The following is a 17,113-nucleotide window of genomic DNA, read 5'->3' on the forward strand; positions in this document are numbered from 1 at the left end:
CTTCTCCTCTAACTGACTGTCTTGATTCTTTAAGTCACCGCCGCAATGTTGCATCTTTATCTGTCTTCTACCGCTGTTTTCATGCTGTCTGCTCTTCTGAACTTGCTAACTGCATGCCTTCCCCCTCCTGCGGCCTCGCTGCACAAGACTCTCTACTTCTTCTCATCCCTATTCTGTCCATCTTCCTAATGCAAGAGTTAACCAGTATCTTCACTCCTTCATTCCCTACACTGGTAAACTCTGGAACTCTCTACCTGTGTCTGTATTTCCACCTGCCTATGACTTAAACTCTTTCAAAAGAGGAGTGTCAAGACACCTCGTACGTTAACTGGACCCTCCTTTTAGATTTTTTTTGTTTTTTCTCTTTCTACACAGGGCCTGGCAACCAGCGGGATTTTTTTTTCCAACACTTTGTTTGCCCTTGGCCAGTGCCCTTGTAATGTAAAAAAAAAAAAAAAAAAAAAAAAGATGTCAACAACAGTTTTGAGACTTACATGAAGAATTTCTTAGCTCTATACAATAGTCACTTTCCAGTGAAATTGATTACAGTAAAAGAGAAACATATTGGTAAAACATTTATAACTGCAGCAATACGTAACTCCATCAAACATCGCAATAAACTACAAAGACTATATGCTAAATGGCCAATTACGTATGAAAAAGAATTTAAACAATATAGAAATCTGCTAACTAAAATCATCAGAACAGCGAAAGAGAATCATTACAAACAAAAGTTATGTCAAGATGCAGATGATCCCAAAAGAATGTGGAAAACTATTAATAATTTAATGGGAAAAGATCGTAGTAAACTACCATTTTCGATGACTTTTGCAGGGTCCACTATAACAAATAATGACCAAGTAATTGCTGACAAATTTAATCAATACTTTTGCAATATTGCTTCTGAGGCAACCGATGAAGCTCCATATGGAACCTCCTTTAAGCGCTATTTGCCTGAACCCACTAAATTTTCTTTTTTCTTAAGGCCTACCACAGTTTTAGAAATGAAAAGAATAATACAAAATATTAGAACAACTTCACCTGGTTTTGATGATATTAATATTTATGTCATAAAGCAATGCAGTGATCAAATAGCACCATATTTAGAATACATCATAAACAGATCCTTTAAAGAAGGTTGCTTCCCTAGACATCTACAAATAGCAAAGGTAATACCGATATTTAAAAAGGGCACACCAACAGCCTGTTCAAATTATAGACCCATTTCTATCTTACCTTCTCTGAGCAAAATTTTTGAGAAAATAGTTGTAGAAAGATTGATGGATTACCTTACAAAATTTTCACTCTTAACACCTTACCAATATGGTTTTCGACCCAATTACTCCACAGATTTAGCGATTCAACAACTATGTAATAGTATTTATAGTGCCATGGACAACAAATGGTATCCGTTTTCTGTGACTTATCCAAGGCCTTTGACACCCTCTCTCACTCAATTCTGTTAGAGAAATTAAATATGTATGGAATCCGAGGCCCATGTTTACAATTCTTCAAAAGTTACTTAAGTCACAGAAAGCAATTTACAGTCTATAATGATTGCAAATCTCCTCAAAAATCTGTTTCCACCGGTATACCACAAGGAAGTATGTTAGAGCCAATCCTGTTTTTAATTTACATTAATGATATTGTCCGTTCCAGCTCACATCTCAATATCCTGTTATATGCTGATGATACTACACTCTACATTCAAGGCAATGACCTCACAATGCTGCAGAACATCATGAACGAGGAGGTTGCCCATATCTGTAACTGGCTCAATAGCAACAGGTTAAAACTTAATGTTAACAAAACTCGTGTCATGATTACCCAGCCTTTGATGACCACAACACCTTGTAATGTTAGTATTAAAATTAATAACCTTTCTATTAAGCAAGTTGAGCAAATTAAATTTTTAGGTATAATTATTGACGACAAATTACTTTGGAAACCTCATGTTTATGATGTCTGCACAAAATTATCAAAACTAAATGATGTATTGTATAAAATAAGACATTGCCTCACCTCAATTTCTTTGAAACAAATTTACTTGTCACTAGCACATCAATATTTGTTATACTGCTCGGGAATTTGGGAAGCCTACAAAACACACATTGAAAAACTGTTTATTGCACAGAAAAAATTACTTCGGACAATTTTCTTTAAACACAGATATGACCACACAAATCCATTGTTTCACGAACACAAAATTCTGAAGATACATGACATATTACTTCTACAAACCAATATATTTGTTTATAAATCTCTTTATGTTTTTTCTGTGAACAATACTTTCCAGTTTATAACAGCAGATACTTTCTCGAGAAGGCCATTATCTCTCAGGATCCCACTCTGCCGAACGAGTCATGCCCAAAATAACATTTACACTAGAGGTGCCAGATGCTGGAACAACCTGCCACAGGATATAAGAAGAGCTACATCTCTATATTCCTTTACGAATTTATGCAAAGAATTTTTGTTACATACCTATTTAAATGCATTGTAAACCTTCAGGCATGCGTATGTTAAGTACCCAAGTTCAGTATCTTCAAGTTTGCTCAAACCTAACTATGTACTTTCATTACATTATATGTCCATTTTTATATTTATATTTCTACCAATGTTAATCAATTTTTATGTCACAATGTATATGATGTTATATATGCATAGAAATTATTGGTGGTGAGTGGCCTCGGTAGTGTCTGCCACATGTGTATTAGTTAGATCTATTGAGAGGTCTGTATAAGAGCTGCGGCTCAACGGACCGAGGCTTCATGGTTAATGTATAGATTTTTCTGTCCTACTTTGTAAATGGAGGCCAATAAACTAGTCAAGTCAAGTCAAGTCTCTCTCTCTCTCTCTCTCTCTCTCTCTCTCTCTCTCTCTCTCTCTCTCTCTCTCTCTCTCTCTCTCTCTCTCTCTAACAATCTCCAATTTCTCTCAATCTTGCAGGAACTCGCTTCAACACACGCACACACGCACACGCAGACACGAAAATGGCGAAACACACAAACGAACTAACACTACCAGAGAAGAAGAAGGAAGAGGAGGAGGAGGAAGAAGAAGAGGAAGAGGAAGAGAAGGAGAGCCTGTGTGTTGACCGTTTGGCTGTGGTGGAGGCTGGTGGTGGTGGTGGTGGTGGTGACTTGACAACCACCATCACTACTTCTGAAGATTCCAAGTTTATGAAAAGTAAGTGATTTTGATTTAGTTTCTCTCTCTCTCTCTCTCTCTCTCTCTCTCTCTCTCTCTCTCTCTCTCTCTCTCTCTCTCTCTCTCTCTCTCTCTCTTCCTTTTTTTTCTTTATTTCTCTTCTTCTTTATCTTTATTTACTATTTTGTTATATCTTACGTTGCTGTTCCGTCTCTCTCTCTCTCTCTCTCTCTCTCTCTCTCTCTCTCTCTCTCTCTCTCTCTCTCTCTCTCTCTCTCTCTCTCTCTCTTTAACCTAACCTGACCTAACTCCATTTCTCTCCGCCAGAGGGTTGGGGAGCGAGACACACAATGGTGGCCTTGACCTGTGCCGGGGTCATCCTCCTCTCCATGACCCGGTACAGCCTCTCCATTGCTATCGTCTCCATGGTAACGCGCTCACACGCCCACACACCCACGCCCATCCCCACCCATGACCTGGAAGTGGCGGGAGAGGGTATTATTGGTGGTGGTGGTGGTGGTGGTGGCTGTCCTGCTCCAAATGTGACATCTTCATATCTGAGTGTCAATGATACGGTATGTTTGTTGTAATTAATTATATTTATGTTTGTTTTTCATTTCCTGGTGTTTTTTAATGGGTTTTTAGTGTTTTAGTTGAGTTTCCTTGTTTTTTTTTAAGGTTTTCTGTGTTTTTTGTGCTTTTCCAGTGGGACGAGAAAACACAAGGGCTGATTTTGGGGTTTAATTCTACGGCAATGTCATTTCCTTATCCCTTCTAGAACCAGCTGTATGAATGAAACGACACGTGGGGCTCATTTTCCCTATCCCTTTTAGAACCAGCCCTAGAAATGAGACTATACACATGGGACTCATTTTCCCATTCCCTTCCAGAACCAGCAGGCTCATTTTCCTTTTCCTATCTAGAACCAGCGAGCTCATTTTCCCTTTCCCTTTTAGAACCAGCGTTATGAGTGGGACGAGAAGACACAGGGGCTGATTTTGGGGGCTTATTTCTACGGGAACGTCATTACAAACATCGTGGGAGGGCGCATGTCTGAGAGGAGTGGAAGCAAGCCGGTGATAATGGTGGGAATGCTGGTCTCCTCCCTCTTGTCGCTCCTCTCGCCCCTCGCTGCTCGCCTCTCCACCAACTTCTTCATCGCGGTCCGTCTCTGCCTCGGCTTTGCGCAGGTCAGTTGCTGTTTGCTCTCGCCACTGTAATTGTCTATGTAATCTATGGATATGTAATCTATGGAATTGGCTATGTAATTTGTGTAATTGTCTATGTAATATATGGAATTTTGTATGTGATCTATGGAATTGTCTATGTAATCTATGAAATTGGCTATGTAATTTGTGTAACTGTCTATGTAATCTATGTAATTTTCTATGTAATTTGTGTAATTGCATATGTAATCTATGGAATTGTCTGTAATTTTGTGTAATTGTATATGTAATCAATGGAATTTTCTATGTAATTTGTGTAATTGCATATGTAATCTATGGAATTTTCTGTTTGTGTAATTGTATATGTAATCCATGTAATTTTATGTTTTCTGTGTAATTGTATATGAAATCTGTATTTTATGTAATTGTATGTAATTTATGTAATTGTCTATGTAATCTATGGAATTGTCTATGTAATCTATGTAATTGGCTATTTAATCTATGTAATTGTGTATGTTATCTATGAAATTGTATATGTAATCTATATAATTTTCTATTTAAACTATATGATTTTGTATATAATCTATGTAATTTTCTATGTAATCTATGTAATTGTGTATGTAATATATATAATTGTGTATATAAACTATGTAATTTTCTATGTAATCTATGTCATTGCTTATGTAATCTATGTAATTGTCTATATGATTTTTGTGATTGCCTATGTGATCTAGGTAATTTTCTATGTAATCTATATAATTTTGTTTATATAATCTGTAGTTTTCTGTAATCTATGTAATTGAGTATGTAATCTATATAATTGTCTATATAATCTATGTAATTGTGTATGTAAACTGTAATTTTCTATGTAATCCATGTAATTATGTATGTAATCTATATAATCTTTATGTAATCTATGTAATTGTGTGTGTAATCTATGTAATTTTCTATGTAATATATGTAATTGTGTATGTAATTTGTGTAATTTCTATGTAATATATATAATTGTCTAATTAATCTATGTATTTGTGTATGTAATATATGTAATCGTATATGTAATCTATATAATTTCTCTAATCTATGTAATTGTCTAAGCAGTTTTCTGTTATGTATATACTAAAAGCGCAAGTAATATATGTAATTTTCTATGCAATTGATATAATTGTCTTTATCATCTGTAATTTTGATGTAGTCTATGTAATTGTCTCTGTAATCTGTCATCTGTATAATTTCCTATGTAATCTGCAACTATGTATATAATCTATGCAATTGTGTATGTAATCTGTGCAATTGTCTATGTAATCTATGTAATCATCTATGTAATGTCTACTTTTCTATATGACCTATGTAATTGTGTAACATGTAATCTCTGTAATTTTCTATGTAAACTATTTGATTGAGTAACATGTAATTTTCTATGTAATCTATGTAATTTTGTATGTAATCTCTAATTTTCTATGCAATTTATGTAATTTGTATGTAATCTCTAATTTTCTATGTAATCTATGTAATTTTGTATGTAATCTCTAATTTTCTATGTAATCGATGTAATTTTTTATGTAATCTCTAACTTTCTATGTAATCTATGTAATTTTGTATGTAATCTCTAATTTTCTATGTAATTTTATAAATAATCTCATTTTCTATGTAACTTTGTATGTAATCTCTAGTTTTCTATGTAATCTATGTAATTGTGTATGTAATCTATGTAACTGTAATTGCAGGGGTTGGTGATGCCGGCAGTAAGCAGAAGCATGGTGGTGTGGGTGCCGCCTTACAAGAGAAGCAAATACAACACCATCGTCTTCATAGGTGAGAGAGAGAGAGAGAGAGAGAGAGAGAGAGAGAGAGAGAGAGAGAGAGATGTAGTACTTGTCACTATCTCCCTCCTCGAACCAGGCCTCTCGATTGTGAGTGGAGCGTGCTAACCACTACACTACGCGGTCAAAAATAGATAAGAAGAGAGAGAGAGAGAGAGAGAGAGAGAGAGAGAGAGAGAGAGAGAGAAATTGAAGGTGTGTGTGTGTGTGTTGACATCCATACATATTGCAGATTAGGTTAGATAAATGTTATGTGAAAGATACCAATGCATGATGACACACACACACACACACACTCTCTCTCTCTCTCTCTCTCTCTCTCTCTCTCTCTCTCTCTCTCTCTCTCTCTCTCTCTTCTTATCTATTTTTTATCTCCTTCTCTTTGTATTTTATTTATTGATGTATTTCTACCTTTTTTTTTGTATTGTCTAATTTATCGTATCTTTGTAGAGAGAGAGAGAGAGAGAGAGAGAGAGAGAGAGAGAGAGGAGTGTGTGTGTGTGTGTGTGTGTATGTGTCATCATGCATTGGTATCTTTCACTATAACATTTATCTAACATAATCTGCAACACACACCTTCAATTTCTCTCTCTCTCTCTCTCTCTCTCTCTCTCTCTCTCTCTCTCTTTCTCCCTTTCTTTCATTCTTTCTAATTTTCTTACTCTTTATTCACTAATTTATTGTATTTAACGTTACTCTTACCGCCCTTCCCTTCCCCTTCTCTCTCTCTCTCTCTCTCTCTCTCTCTCTCTCTCTCTCTCTCTCTCTCTCTTTATTTTTCTTTCTTGCCTTCTCTCTTTTTTCTCCCTTTCTTTCATTCTTTCTCATTTTCTTACTCTTTATTTAGTATTATATCTAGATTTACTTTTACCACCCTTACACCCCCTTCTCTCTCTCTCTCTCTCTCTCTCTCTCTCTCTCTCTCTCTCTCTCTCTCTCTGTGTGTAACTAAAAAAACCCTTTAATATTTCTCTTCCTTAGGTTCAGAGGTCGGTATAGTCCTCTCTCTGTCAGTGGGCGGGTGGCTGTGTTCCCAGACCTTCCTAGGGGGCTGGCCGGCTGTCTTCTACGTGTTTGGCGGGGCTGGCGTGGTCTGGTGTGTGCTGTGGGGTTTTGATTTACGAGAGCCCTGACACACACCGCCGCATTAGCTCAGAGGAGAAGAAGTATTTGATGGCGCACTGTGTTGTCAGGAAAGAGAAGGTGTGTGTGTGTGTGTGTGTGTGTGTGTGTGTGTGTGTGTGTGTGTGTGTGTTTATTCTTTCGTTGTTTCTATCTTTCTTCTTCTTCTTCTTCTTCTATGTTTATTTTCTTTAAATCTTCTATATCTTCATTTTTCATTTTCTCTTTATTGTCTATCTATCTATCTATCTATCTATTTATTTACTTCTCTCTATCTATCCATTTATCTGTATACCTCATTCCCTTTACCGCCCCCCCAAAAAAACACACACACACACACACACACACACACACACACACACACACACACAACAAACCTAACCTAACCTAACCTAACCTGACCTAACCTAACTTAATCTAACCAGACCCGCCCCTCTCCCCTCTCCCCTCCCTCAGGTTGGCGTACCGTGGGGTGCTGTGGTGCGGTGCCTCCCCTTCTGGGCCGTCACCGTCGGGCACATCGGGCACAACTGGGGGTACTACACCTTTGTCACGGAGCTGCCTGTGTACCTGTCCAACATGCAGCATTATAGTATTAAGAGTGTAAGTACCTGTGTGTGTGTGTGTGTGTGTGTGTGTGTGTGTGTTGGTAAAGTAGGTAGATAGATAAGCAGGTTACAGAATGACAAGAAAATTGATACGACAACCTTGAAAAATCCTTGAAAACCCAAATACTTCACTAGGACCTTGAAAACACCCAATAACTTCACTAGAACCTTGAAAACATCCTTAAAAACCCCAATAACTTCACTACAAGCTTGAAAACATCCAATAACTTCACTAGAACCTTGAAAACACCCTTGAAAACCCCAATAACTTCACTAGAACCATAAAAACACCCTTAAAAACCCCAATAACTTCACTAGAACCATAAAAACCCCAATAACTTCACTAGAACCATAAAAACCCCAATAACTTCACTAGAACCTCGAAAACCCCAGCAACTTCACTAGAACCTTGAAAAACCCCAGTAACTTCATTAGAACCTTGAAATCAACATTCTTGAAAACACCCAATAACTTCACTAGAACCTTGAAAACTCCCTTGAAAAACGCCAATAACTTCCACTACACACTCTTAACCCCTTCAGTACTGGGACACATATTTACCTTGAGATTTGTGTACGATTAGACCATTTTATTGACATTAGGAAGGGTCAATGGAGGTCAGAAGATTAATAGCCACAGTCCTCACTATTTTAATCCCCCACATGAGTTCCTGAAGCTGTATCAAGTTAAACTACTACTGGAACCTTGATAAACCCCCAAAACACCACTAAAAACCACAAAACACCCTTGAAAAACCCCAATAACACCAGTAGATACTATTCAAACCCTTTAAAGACCCCAATAACATCGACATAGGCTCTACAGAACCAGCCACCACCACCACCACCACTTCTATCTCCTCCTCTTGTTTTCCAGAATGGGTTACTGTCCGCTCTTCCTTACCTTATCAAGACGGTGTTTGCGCTCCTCTTCAGTCTACTGATGGACAGGGCGACAGCAAGGGGAAAGCTGTCTGTGCTGTCTGTCAGAAGGATAGCTATGAGTGTTGGTGAGTGTGTGTGTGTGTGTTTTGAGTTTGTATGGCTGTGTTTTGAGTGTGTTTGAGTGTATTTGGGAGTGTTTGAGTGTATTTTGGTGTGGTTGAATGTATTTGAGTGTATTTGGGTGTGTTTGGGTGTGTTTTGAGTGTGTTTGAGTGTGTTTTGAGTTTATGGGTGTGTTTGAGTGTATTTGGGTGTGTTTGGGTGTGTCTGAGTGTGTTTGAGTGTGTTTGAGTGTGTTTGAGTGTGTTTTGGGTGTGTTTGAGTGTGTTTGAGTGCATTTGGGTGTGTTTGAGTGTATTTGGGTGTGTTTGAGTGTAATTGAGTGTATTTGGGTGTGTTTGGGTGTGTTTTGGGTGTGTTTGGGTGTGTTTAGGGTGTTTATGGGTGTGTTTTGGGTGTGTTTGGGTGTGTTTTGAGTGTTTATGGGTGTGTTTTGGGTGTGTTTTGAGTGTGTTTGAGTGTGTTTTGGGTGTGTTTGGATGTGTTTGAGTGTTTTGAGTGTTTGAGTGTTTTGAGTGTGTTGGGGGTGTTTGAGTGTGTTTGGGTGTGTTTTGAGTGTGTTTGAGTGTGCTTGAATGTTCTGAGTGTGTTTGAGTGTGTTTTGAATGTGTTTGAGTGTGTTTGGATGTGTTTTGAGTATTTATGGGTATGTTTGGGTGTGTTTTGAGTGTTTATGGGTGTGTTTTGGGTGTGTTTTGAGTGTGTTTGAGTGTGTTTGAGTGTGTTTGATGTGTTTGAGTGTTTGAGTGTTTGAGTGTTTTGAGTGTGTTGGGGGTGTTTGAGTGTGTTTGGGTGTGTTTTGAGTGTGTTTGAGTGTGCTTGAATGTTCTGAGTGTGTTTGAGTGTGTTTTAAATGTGTTTGAGTGTGTTTGGATGTGTTTTGAGTATTTATGGGTATGTTTGAGTGTGTTTGACTGTTTTGAGTGTGTTTTGAATGTGTTTGGGCGTGTTTGAGTGTGTTTGGGTGTGTTTTGAGTGTTTTTGAGTGTGTTTGAGTATGTATTGAGTGTATTTTGCATGTGTTTGAGTGTGTTTGGGTGTGTTTTGAGTGTTTTGAGTGTTTTTGAGTATGTTTGAGTGTTTTGGGTGTGTTTAGGGGTGTTTGAATGTGTTTGAGTGTGTTTGAATGTGTGAGTGTCTTTGAGTGTGTATGGGTGTGTTTTGAGTGTTTTGAGTATGCATAGGTATACAGTGCGTATGGGTGTGTTTTGATTGTTTTGAGTGTGTTTTGAGTGTGTTTTGAGTGTGCATGAGTGTTTTGAGTCCTATGGGTGTATTTTGAGTGTTCTGAGTGTTTTAAGTGTGTTTGAGTGTATTTGGGTGTGTTTTGAGTGTTTTGAGTATGTCATGAGCGTGTATAAATGTGTTTTGAGTGTGTAAGGATGTATTTGATTGCGTATTGATGTGTTTTGGGTGTTTTGAGTGTGTTTAAGTGTGTATGGATGTGCCTCTAACAGCCTCCCCACAGCCTCTCACAGCCTCCCACAGCCTTCCATAGCCTCTAACATCACCCCCACACACCCAAACAGCCTCTCACTTCCTCCCACACACACTCACAGCCTCCCCACAGCCTCCCATAGCCTCTCACACTAACACACCCCGTTTCCCACAGCCTCGTACCTCCCAGCAGTGGCCCTTGTTGGTATGTGCTTAGTGGGGTGTGACAGCGTGGCGGCGGTGGTGGTGATGTCAGCCGCTGTTGGTGTCTCGGGGTCTGCCTTCTGTGGCCTCTTCTGTTCCCACCAAGACATCGCGCCGAATTTTGCAGGGACTATCTACGGGGTCACCAACACTCTGGCTAACTTCACTGGGTTTATTGCGCCCGCTGTGGTTGGCTTTGTCACGTTCGAGAATGTGAGTGTGTGTGTGTGTGTGTGTGTGTGTGTGTTTTTAGTTAAGAATGCATCCGCAAAAAAACACTCAAAATGCACTCAAATATACTCCCAAATACACTCCAAACATGCCAAAATACACCAAAACACACTCCAAACATACCGAAACAACCAAACACACTTAAAAAAACACTCAAAAAACATTCAAGACACACCCAAACACACTCAAAGCACTCTCAAAACTCAAAACACTCACGTTCGAGAATGTGAGTGTGTGTGTGTGTCTGTGTGTGTCTGTGTGTGTGTGTGTTTTGTTAAGTATATTTAGATACATCCAGAATGCATCCGCAAAAAACACTCAAAATGCACTCAAATACACCAAAACACACTCAAAACACACCGAAACAACCGAATACACTTAAAAAAAACACTCAAAAAACATTCAAGACACACCCAAACACACTCAAAGCACTATCAAAACTCAAAACACACTCCAAATGCATCCAAACATATCAAAACACATTCAAACCACACCCAAACATACCAAACCCACTCAAGACACAGCCAAACATACCTCAAAACACATTTAAACGCACACAAACACTCGAAACACACCCAAACACACTCAAACACACTCAAGATACAAAACATACTCAGAACACATTCAAAACACACTCAAACATACCCAAGCACACTCAAACACACCCATACACACTCAAAGCACTCAAAATATTAAAAAAACACTCAAAACACACTCAAACACACTAAAAGAAAAAGAACACACCCAAACACATTCAAAATACACTCAAACATACTCAAAGCACACCCAAACACACTCAAACACTCAAAACACACTCAGACACTCAAAACACACCCAAACACACTCAAAACATCCCAAAACACTCAGAAACACCCAAACATACCAAAACACACTCAAAACACACTAAAGCACACCCGAAGCACACCAGAACACATAAAAACACACCAAAACACATTCATAACACACCCAAACACTCAAAACACACCCGAAACACCCCAAAACACACCCAACACTCAAAACACCCCAAAACACACTTAAAACACCCAAACGTACCCGAAACACACAAAACACAACCAAATACACCCAAACACACTCAAAACCACCAAAACCACCAAAACATACTCAAAACACACCCAAACACACTCAAAACACACTCAAACACACAAACACACTCAAATAATCAAACACACTTTTATTTTTATTGTTGTTCTTTATATTTGTTGAAGAGTTAGCTTCTTGTCAAACTAATTCTTTCATTCTTTTTTCTATCTTTCCTTTCTTCCTTCTTTCTCTACTAAAACCTTCTTAATTCTCTCTCTCTCTCTCTCTCTCTCTCTCTCTCTCTCTCTCTCTCTCTCTCTCTCGAACAGCAAACAGTGAAAGCTTGGAACACTGTTTTTCTCCTGTCTGCCCTCATCTACGTGGTCACCTGCACCTTCTACATCGCCTTCGTCACAGACCAAGTGCAGCCCTTCGACTCTCCAAGGAACAGCCTGGAGGAGGAGGTCGTGGAGGAGGAAGAGGAGGAGGAAGAGAGGGAGAGAAGAGGAGTGTAACAGTATGCATTAGTTACCCCTTCAAATGTAGTGGTGGTGGTGGTGGCGGTGGTAATAATGGGTGTAAATGGGTGTTTTTTAGGGAATATTATGGTGAAAATAGAGTTAGTGGTTATTTTGGTACTTGTAAGGGAAGATTTGGAGTGTTTAGTGGGTTACTTAAGGCTAAAAAAGACGAAATATTTTGAGGGTTAACTAAAGAAAACGAAATATTTTGAAGGTTAACTATGGTATAAAAATGTATAAATTAGTGTTTTTTTTTAGCTTATGGAAGGAAAAAAAAAAAAGGAAATATTTGACATTTTAGCATTTTTAAGGGAAGAGTGAGGTATTTAAGGGATTCATTCAGGCTAAAAGAACAAAATAGCTTAAGGGTTAACTAAAGAAAAGGAAATATTTAGAGTGAACTAAGAGAACGAAATATTTTGAGCGCTGAATATGGTAAAACAAGAAAATACTTAGAAGGTCAACACTAAAGGTGGAGAAGGAGGCAGCAACAGACCTTTTGGCCCTCGTGAAGTTATGGAGGAGGAAGAATAAAAGAATAAAGATAAATTGAAGGATTAATAGATGAAGAGGAAGAAGAAATAGAATAACGATGTAGAATAAGAAGATAGGTAAGGAAAAGAAGGAGGAGGAAGATAAACAATGATATTTTTATTTAATCTAGGCATAAAACTTAATATCTGGGATCAATGAAGTAGTAATAGTAGTAGTAATAGTAATAGTAGTAGTAGTAGTAGTAGTAGTAACGAAAACAGAGGCAATATGAGTAATAGTAGTTGCGTATATCCAGACAAGCTGATATAGAGAATAGTAGTAATAGTAGTAAGAGTAATAGTAGTTATTTTTATATACAGTAGTAATGTTTATATATGCAAAACAAAAATGTACTAATATCTTTTTTTTTTTCTATACATAACCACACGATTAATTTTATAATTGCCGTATACATAAGTAGTATTAAGTGTGTCTCCATGTATTAAGGTGACGATCGTTTTTTCATTCTGGCGTCGTACTCAATGTGCTAATTATCGTACACTGAAACAAATATGCAAACTTTGAATCACTAACTGTGTGTGTGTGTGTTTTAAGAGTGTGTGTGTGTGTGTGTGTGTGTGTGTGTGTGAGGGTTTTAAGAGTGTGTGTGTGTGTGTGTGTGTGTGTGTGTGTTTCAGTGTTTGATCTGGTGCAGTCTTTGACGAGACAGCCAGACGTTCCCCTACGGAGCGAGCTCAGAGCTCATTATTTCCGATCTTGGGCTAGGCCTGAGACCAGGCACACACCACACACCGGGACAACAAGGTCACAACTCCTCGATTTACATCCCGTACCTACTCACTGCTAGGTGAACACCACCTACACGTCAAAGCAGACACACACAAATATCTCCACCCAGCCGGGGAATCCAACCCCGGTCCTCTGGCTTGTCAAGCCAGCGCTCTAACCACTGAACTACCGGGCGTGTGTGTGTGTGTGTGTGTGTGTGTGTGTGTGTGTGTGTGTGTGTGTGTGTGTGTGTGCAGAATCTCATGAAAAACTTAAAACAATCAGGAATTAAAATATAACTGAGGGAAAGAGTGCTAATAATAATAATAATAATAATGATAATAATAATAATGATAATAATAGGAGGAGGAAAAATATTATAACAGATGAAATTAAAAACAAATATATTATCTAAGTATTTTTCCTGTTCATATGTTCTTTGTTTTCCTTTCCTTAGTGTTCGTTAGGTAAGTATCGAAAAATGTACTGCCAAAATACTCCAAGCGCACGGGTTCGAATCCTGTCCACGGTCCGAGTGTAGGTTGGGCTTCCTCACTCGGGGCAACGGTTTCCTATATAGCGGGTGGGCTTTGAGATAGGAGGTACCACAAAATTACCCCTTTAGCCCAGAAATTCCCGTGAAAACCCCACATGGTGTAAATAAATGAAAAAAAAAGCCACAAAGAGAGAGAGAGAGAGAGAGAGAGAGAGAGATAGATAAATGAACTAAATATTTTGAATTCACTTTTAGCTTAGAAAGAAAAATGAGAAGTGATTAGTGTGTGTGTGTGTGTGTGTGTGTGTGTGTGTGTGTGTGTGCACCTTCAGATGTTCTTAATCTTGCCTTGTGAAGCAGGATGTTGCGAAATACAGATAGACACACACACACACACACACACACACACACACACACACACACACAGAAAGAGAGAGTGGGGGAGTGGGGGGGGTTGGATGTTGCGTCACAGCGGCTCATCTGGGGAGGGTTTGATCAGCTGTTGGGGAGTCCTGTAGGATAAGACTCCCTCCTCCCACCCCGCCCCTCGTCCCTCCGCTACTCACCCACGCCCACCCCCGTCCAGCCCCGCCTGCAGCAGCTGAGGGAGTGGTGTGTTTGTGTGTGTGTGTGTGTGTGTGTGTGTGTGTGTGTGTAGGCAGGATTGATGTGCAGTGCGCGCGTGTTGGGTCTGGTGTGTGTGTGTGTGTGTGTGTGTGTGTGTGTGTGTACTGCGTGTCCGTGCTGAAACCTGTCATAACACACACACGCACACGCACACGCAGGCTGGTGGGTGTGTGCGTGGGGCGAGGCGCGTGCCACCGCCACCACCACAACACAAGTGCCATCGCCACCGCCGCCGCCGCCGCCGCCGCCGCCTGCCAGTCGCCAGACAGCCGTGGTGGGGTGCACACACGCGCGAGGTCTGTCCGCCACACGTCAGAAGGTGTCTTGGCCGCGCCCTGCAAGGCTGCGTGGCGTGGCGTGGCGTGGCGTGGTGTGGTGTACTGTGGTGTGGTGTGGTGTGGTGTGAGGTGGGTTGGTGCCTGCCGTGCATGCCGCGGCCCTCGGTGTGTGCCGTGCTTCGAGGGGCGCCCTGCTGCACCGCCTCCGTCGGGAGCCGCCATGCCCCGGTGGGCGGGGCGAGGTCCGGGGGCGCGGCGCGGGTGTGAGTGATGAGCAGGTGGTGGCCGTGACCCGCGTGGCGGCGGCGGCACAGTGCTGGTGGCGGCGGGCAGCCCATGTCCCTCACGGCGCAGGAGGTGGTGGAGCGCGCGGGCGTGGAGCTCTCCAAGTGCATCACGGGCCTGGGGCTCCGCTCCCGCAGCAGGGAGAGGGAGCTGCCGGGAGCCGGCGGCGGCGGAGGCGGAGGCGGAGGCGGAGGTGAGGGCGGCGGCAGCAGGATGGGGTCTGTGCGGCGCGGCGGCGGCGGCGTGATGGAGAAGGTGGCGAATGTGTTGTGTGGGAACAGTGTGGCGGGGGCCGGCCTGGCCAACGGCAAGGCCAAGGTGGACAAGCCCCTGCCGCCAGAGAAGCCCTCGCGCTTCCTGCTCAGCAAGGTGAGGAACGGCGGCGTGGCGGCGCCCACGCAGGCACAGGCCGCGGCCCTACAGGCGCCCCTCAATGGGCACCAGGGGTCGCCGCGCCCCACGCGGTCGCCGCGGTCCCCGGCACACCTGCTGCGGGGCCAGCGGTACCTGGCGTGGGAGGACTTGGTGCGGGACGAGGCCTTCCTCACCAGGCTCTTCTCGTACTTCTCGCCGCTGGAGAGGACGGTGCTGGCGCAGGTGTGCGTGCGGTGGCGCGCGGTGCTGTACCAGCCCAGGTTCTGGCACGGCCTGCGGCCCGTCCTGCACTGCCGCGAGATGCGCAGCGCCAACGTGGAGGTGACCACGGACATGCGGCGGCGATTCTATGTGTCGGTGCAGAAGCGCGGCTTTGACTCGCTGGTGCTGATGTGTGCCAACGATGAGGACCTCATGGACCTGGTGGCTAACTATGCCGTGAACCACACAAAGGCCCTGCGCTCCGTGGCCCTGCGCTGCTCCAACGTGTCCGACAAGGGCCTGGAGACGCTGCTGGACCACCTGAACGGCGTGTACCAGCTGGAGCTGCAGGGGTGCAATGACGTGACGGAGGCGGGGCTGTGGGCCTGCCTCAACCCACGCATCGTGTCCCTCTCCGTGGCGGACTGCATCAATGTGGCGGATGAGGCCGTGGGCGCCATCGCACAGCTCCTCCCCTCACTCTACGAGCTCAACCTGCAGGCTTACCACGTCACCGACGCCGCCCTTGCCTTCTTCAGCCCGCGTCAGACCTCCACGCTCAGCATCCTGCGCCTCCACTCCTGCTGGGAACTCACCAACCACGCCATCATCAACATTGGTGAGTGTCCCTGTGTGCGTGTGTCCCTGTGTAATTCACCACCACGGTCGCCTGCTGGTCACACAGCCAGTCTTCCCCATTACGGAGCGAGCTCAGAGCTCATAGACCGATCTTCGGGTAGGACTGAGACCACAACACACTCCACACACCGGGACAGCGAGGCCACAACCCCTCCAGTTACATCCCGTACCTATTTACTGCTGGGTGAACACACCCTACACATTAACACACCACAACACACTCCACACACCGGGACAGCGAGGCCACAACCCCTCCAGTTACATCCCGTACCTATTTACTGCTGGGTGAACACACCCTACACATTAACACACCACAACACACTCCACACACCGGGACAGCGAGGCCACAACCCCTCGAGTTACATCCCGTACCTATTTACTGCTGGGTGAACACACCCTACACATTAACACACCACAACACACTCCACACACCGGGACAGCGAGGCCACAACCCCTCGAGTTACATCCCGTACCTATTTACTGCTGGGTGAACACACCCTACACATTAACACACCACAACACACTCCACACACCGGGACAGCGAGGCCACAACCCCTCGAGTTACATCCTGTACCTATTTACTGCTGGGTGAACACACCCTACACATTAACACACCACAACACACTCCACACACCGGGACAGCGA

At 42.4% G+C, this 17,113-nt stretch overlaps 2 protein-coding genes and 1 non-coding gene across 3 annotated transcripts in view; 2 read left to right on the plus strand and 1 right to left on the minus strand.

Moving 5' to 3' along the window:
• Nucleotides 1-2,954: 2,954 nt before the first annotated feature.
• LOC123514956 (sialin-like) lies at nt 2,955-12,916 on the plus strand. Its single transcript, XM_045273238.1, is given in 10 exon segments — nt 2,955-3,189; nt 3,478-3,725; nt 4,107-4,340; nt 6,041-6,128; nt 7,118-7,244; nt 7,246-7,339; nt 7,715-7,861; nt 8,743-8,875; nt 10,483-10,724; nt 12,113-12,916. Coding segments are annotated over 10 exon segments (1,695 nt in total). The 5' UTR covers nt 2,955-2,993; the 3' UTR covers nt 12,299-12,916.
• Nucleotides 12,917-13,689: 773 nt separating this feature from the next.
• Nucleotides 13,690-13,763, minus strand: Trnav-gac. The gene has a single exon. It is a non-coding gene; the product is annotated as a tRNA-Val (tRNA).
• Nucleotides 13,764-14,951: 1,188 nt separating this feature from the next.
• Nucleotides 14,952-17,113, plus strand: part of LOC123515057 (F-box/LRR-repeat protein 16-like) — a 30,607-nt gene continuing 28,445 nt past the window's right edge. Inside the window, exon 1 of the mRNA XM_045273452.1 lies at nt 14,952-16,448. Coding sequence (XP_045129387.1) covers nt 15,305-16,448 — 1,144 coding nt within the window. The 5' untranslated portion in view covers nt 14,952-15,304. The remainder of the gene's footprint in view (nt 16,449-17,113) is intronic.

This window comes from Portunus trituberculatus, chromosome 5, assembly GCF_017591435.1.
Source record: "Portunus trituberculatus isolate SZX2019 chromosome 5, ASM1759143v1, whole genome shotgun sequence".
NCBI classification, from domain to species: Eukaryota; Metazoa; Arthropoda; class Malacostraca; order Decapoda; family Portunidae; genus Portunus; species Portunus trituberculatus.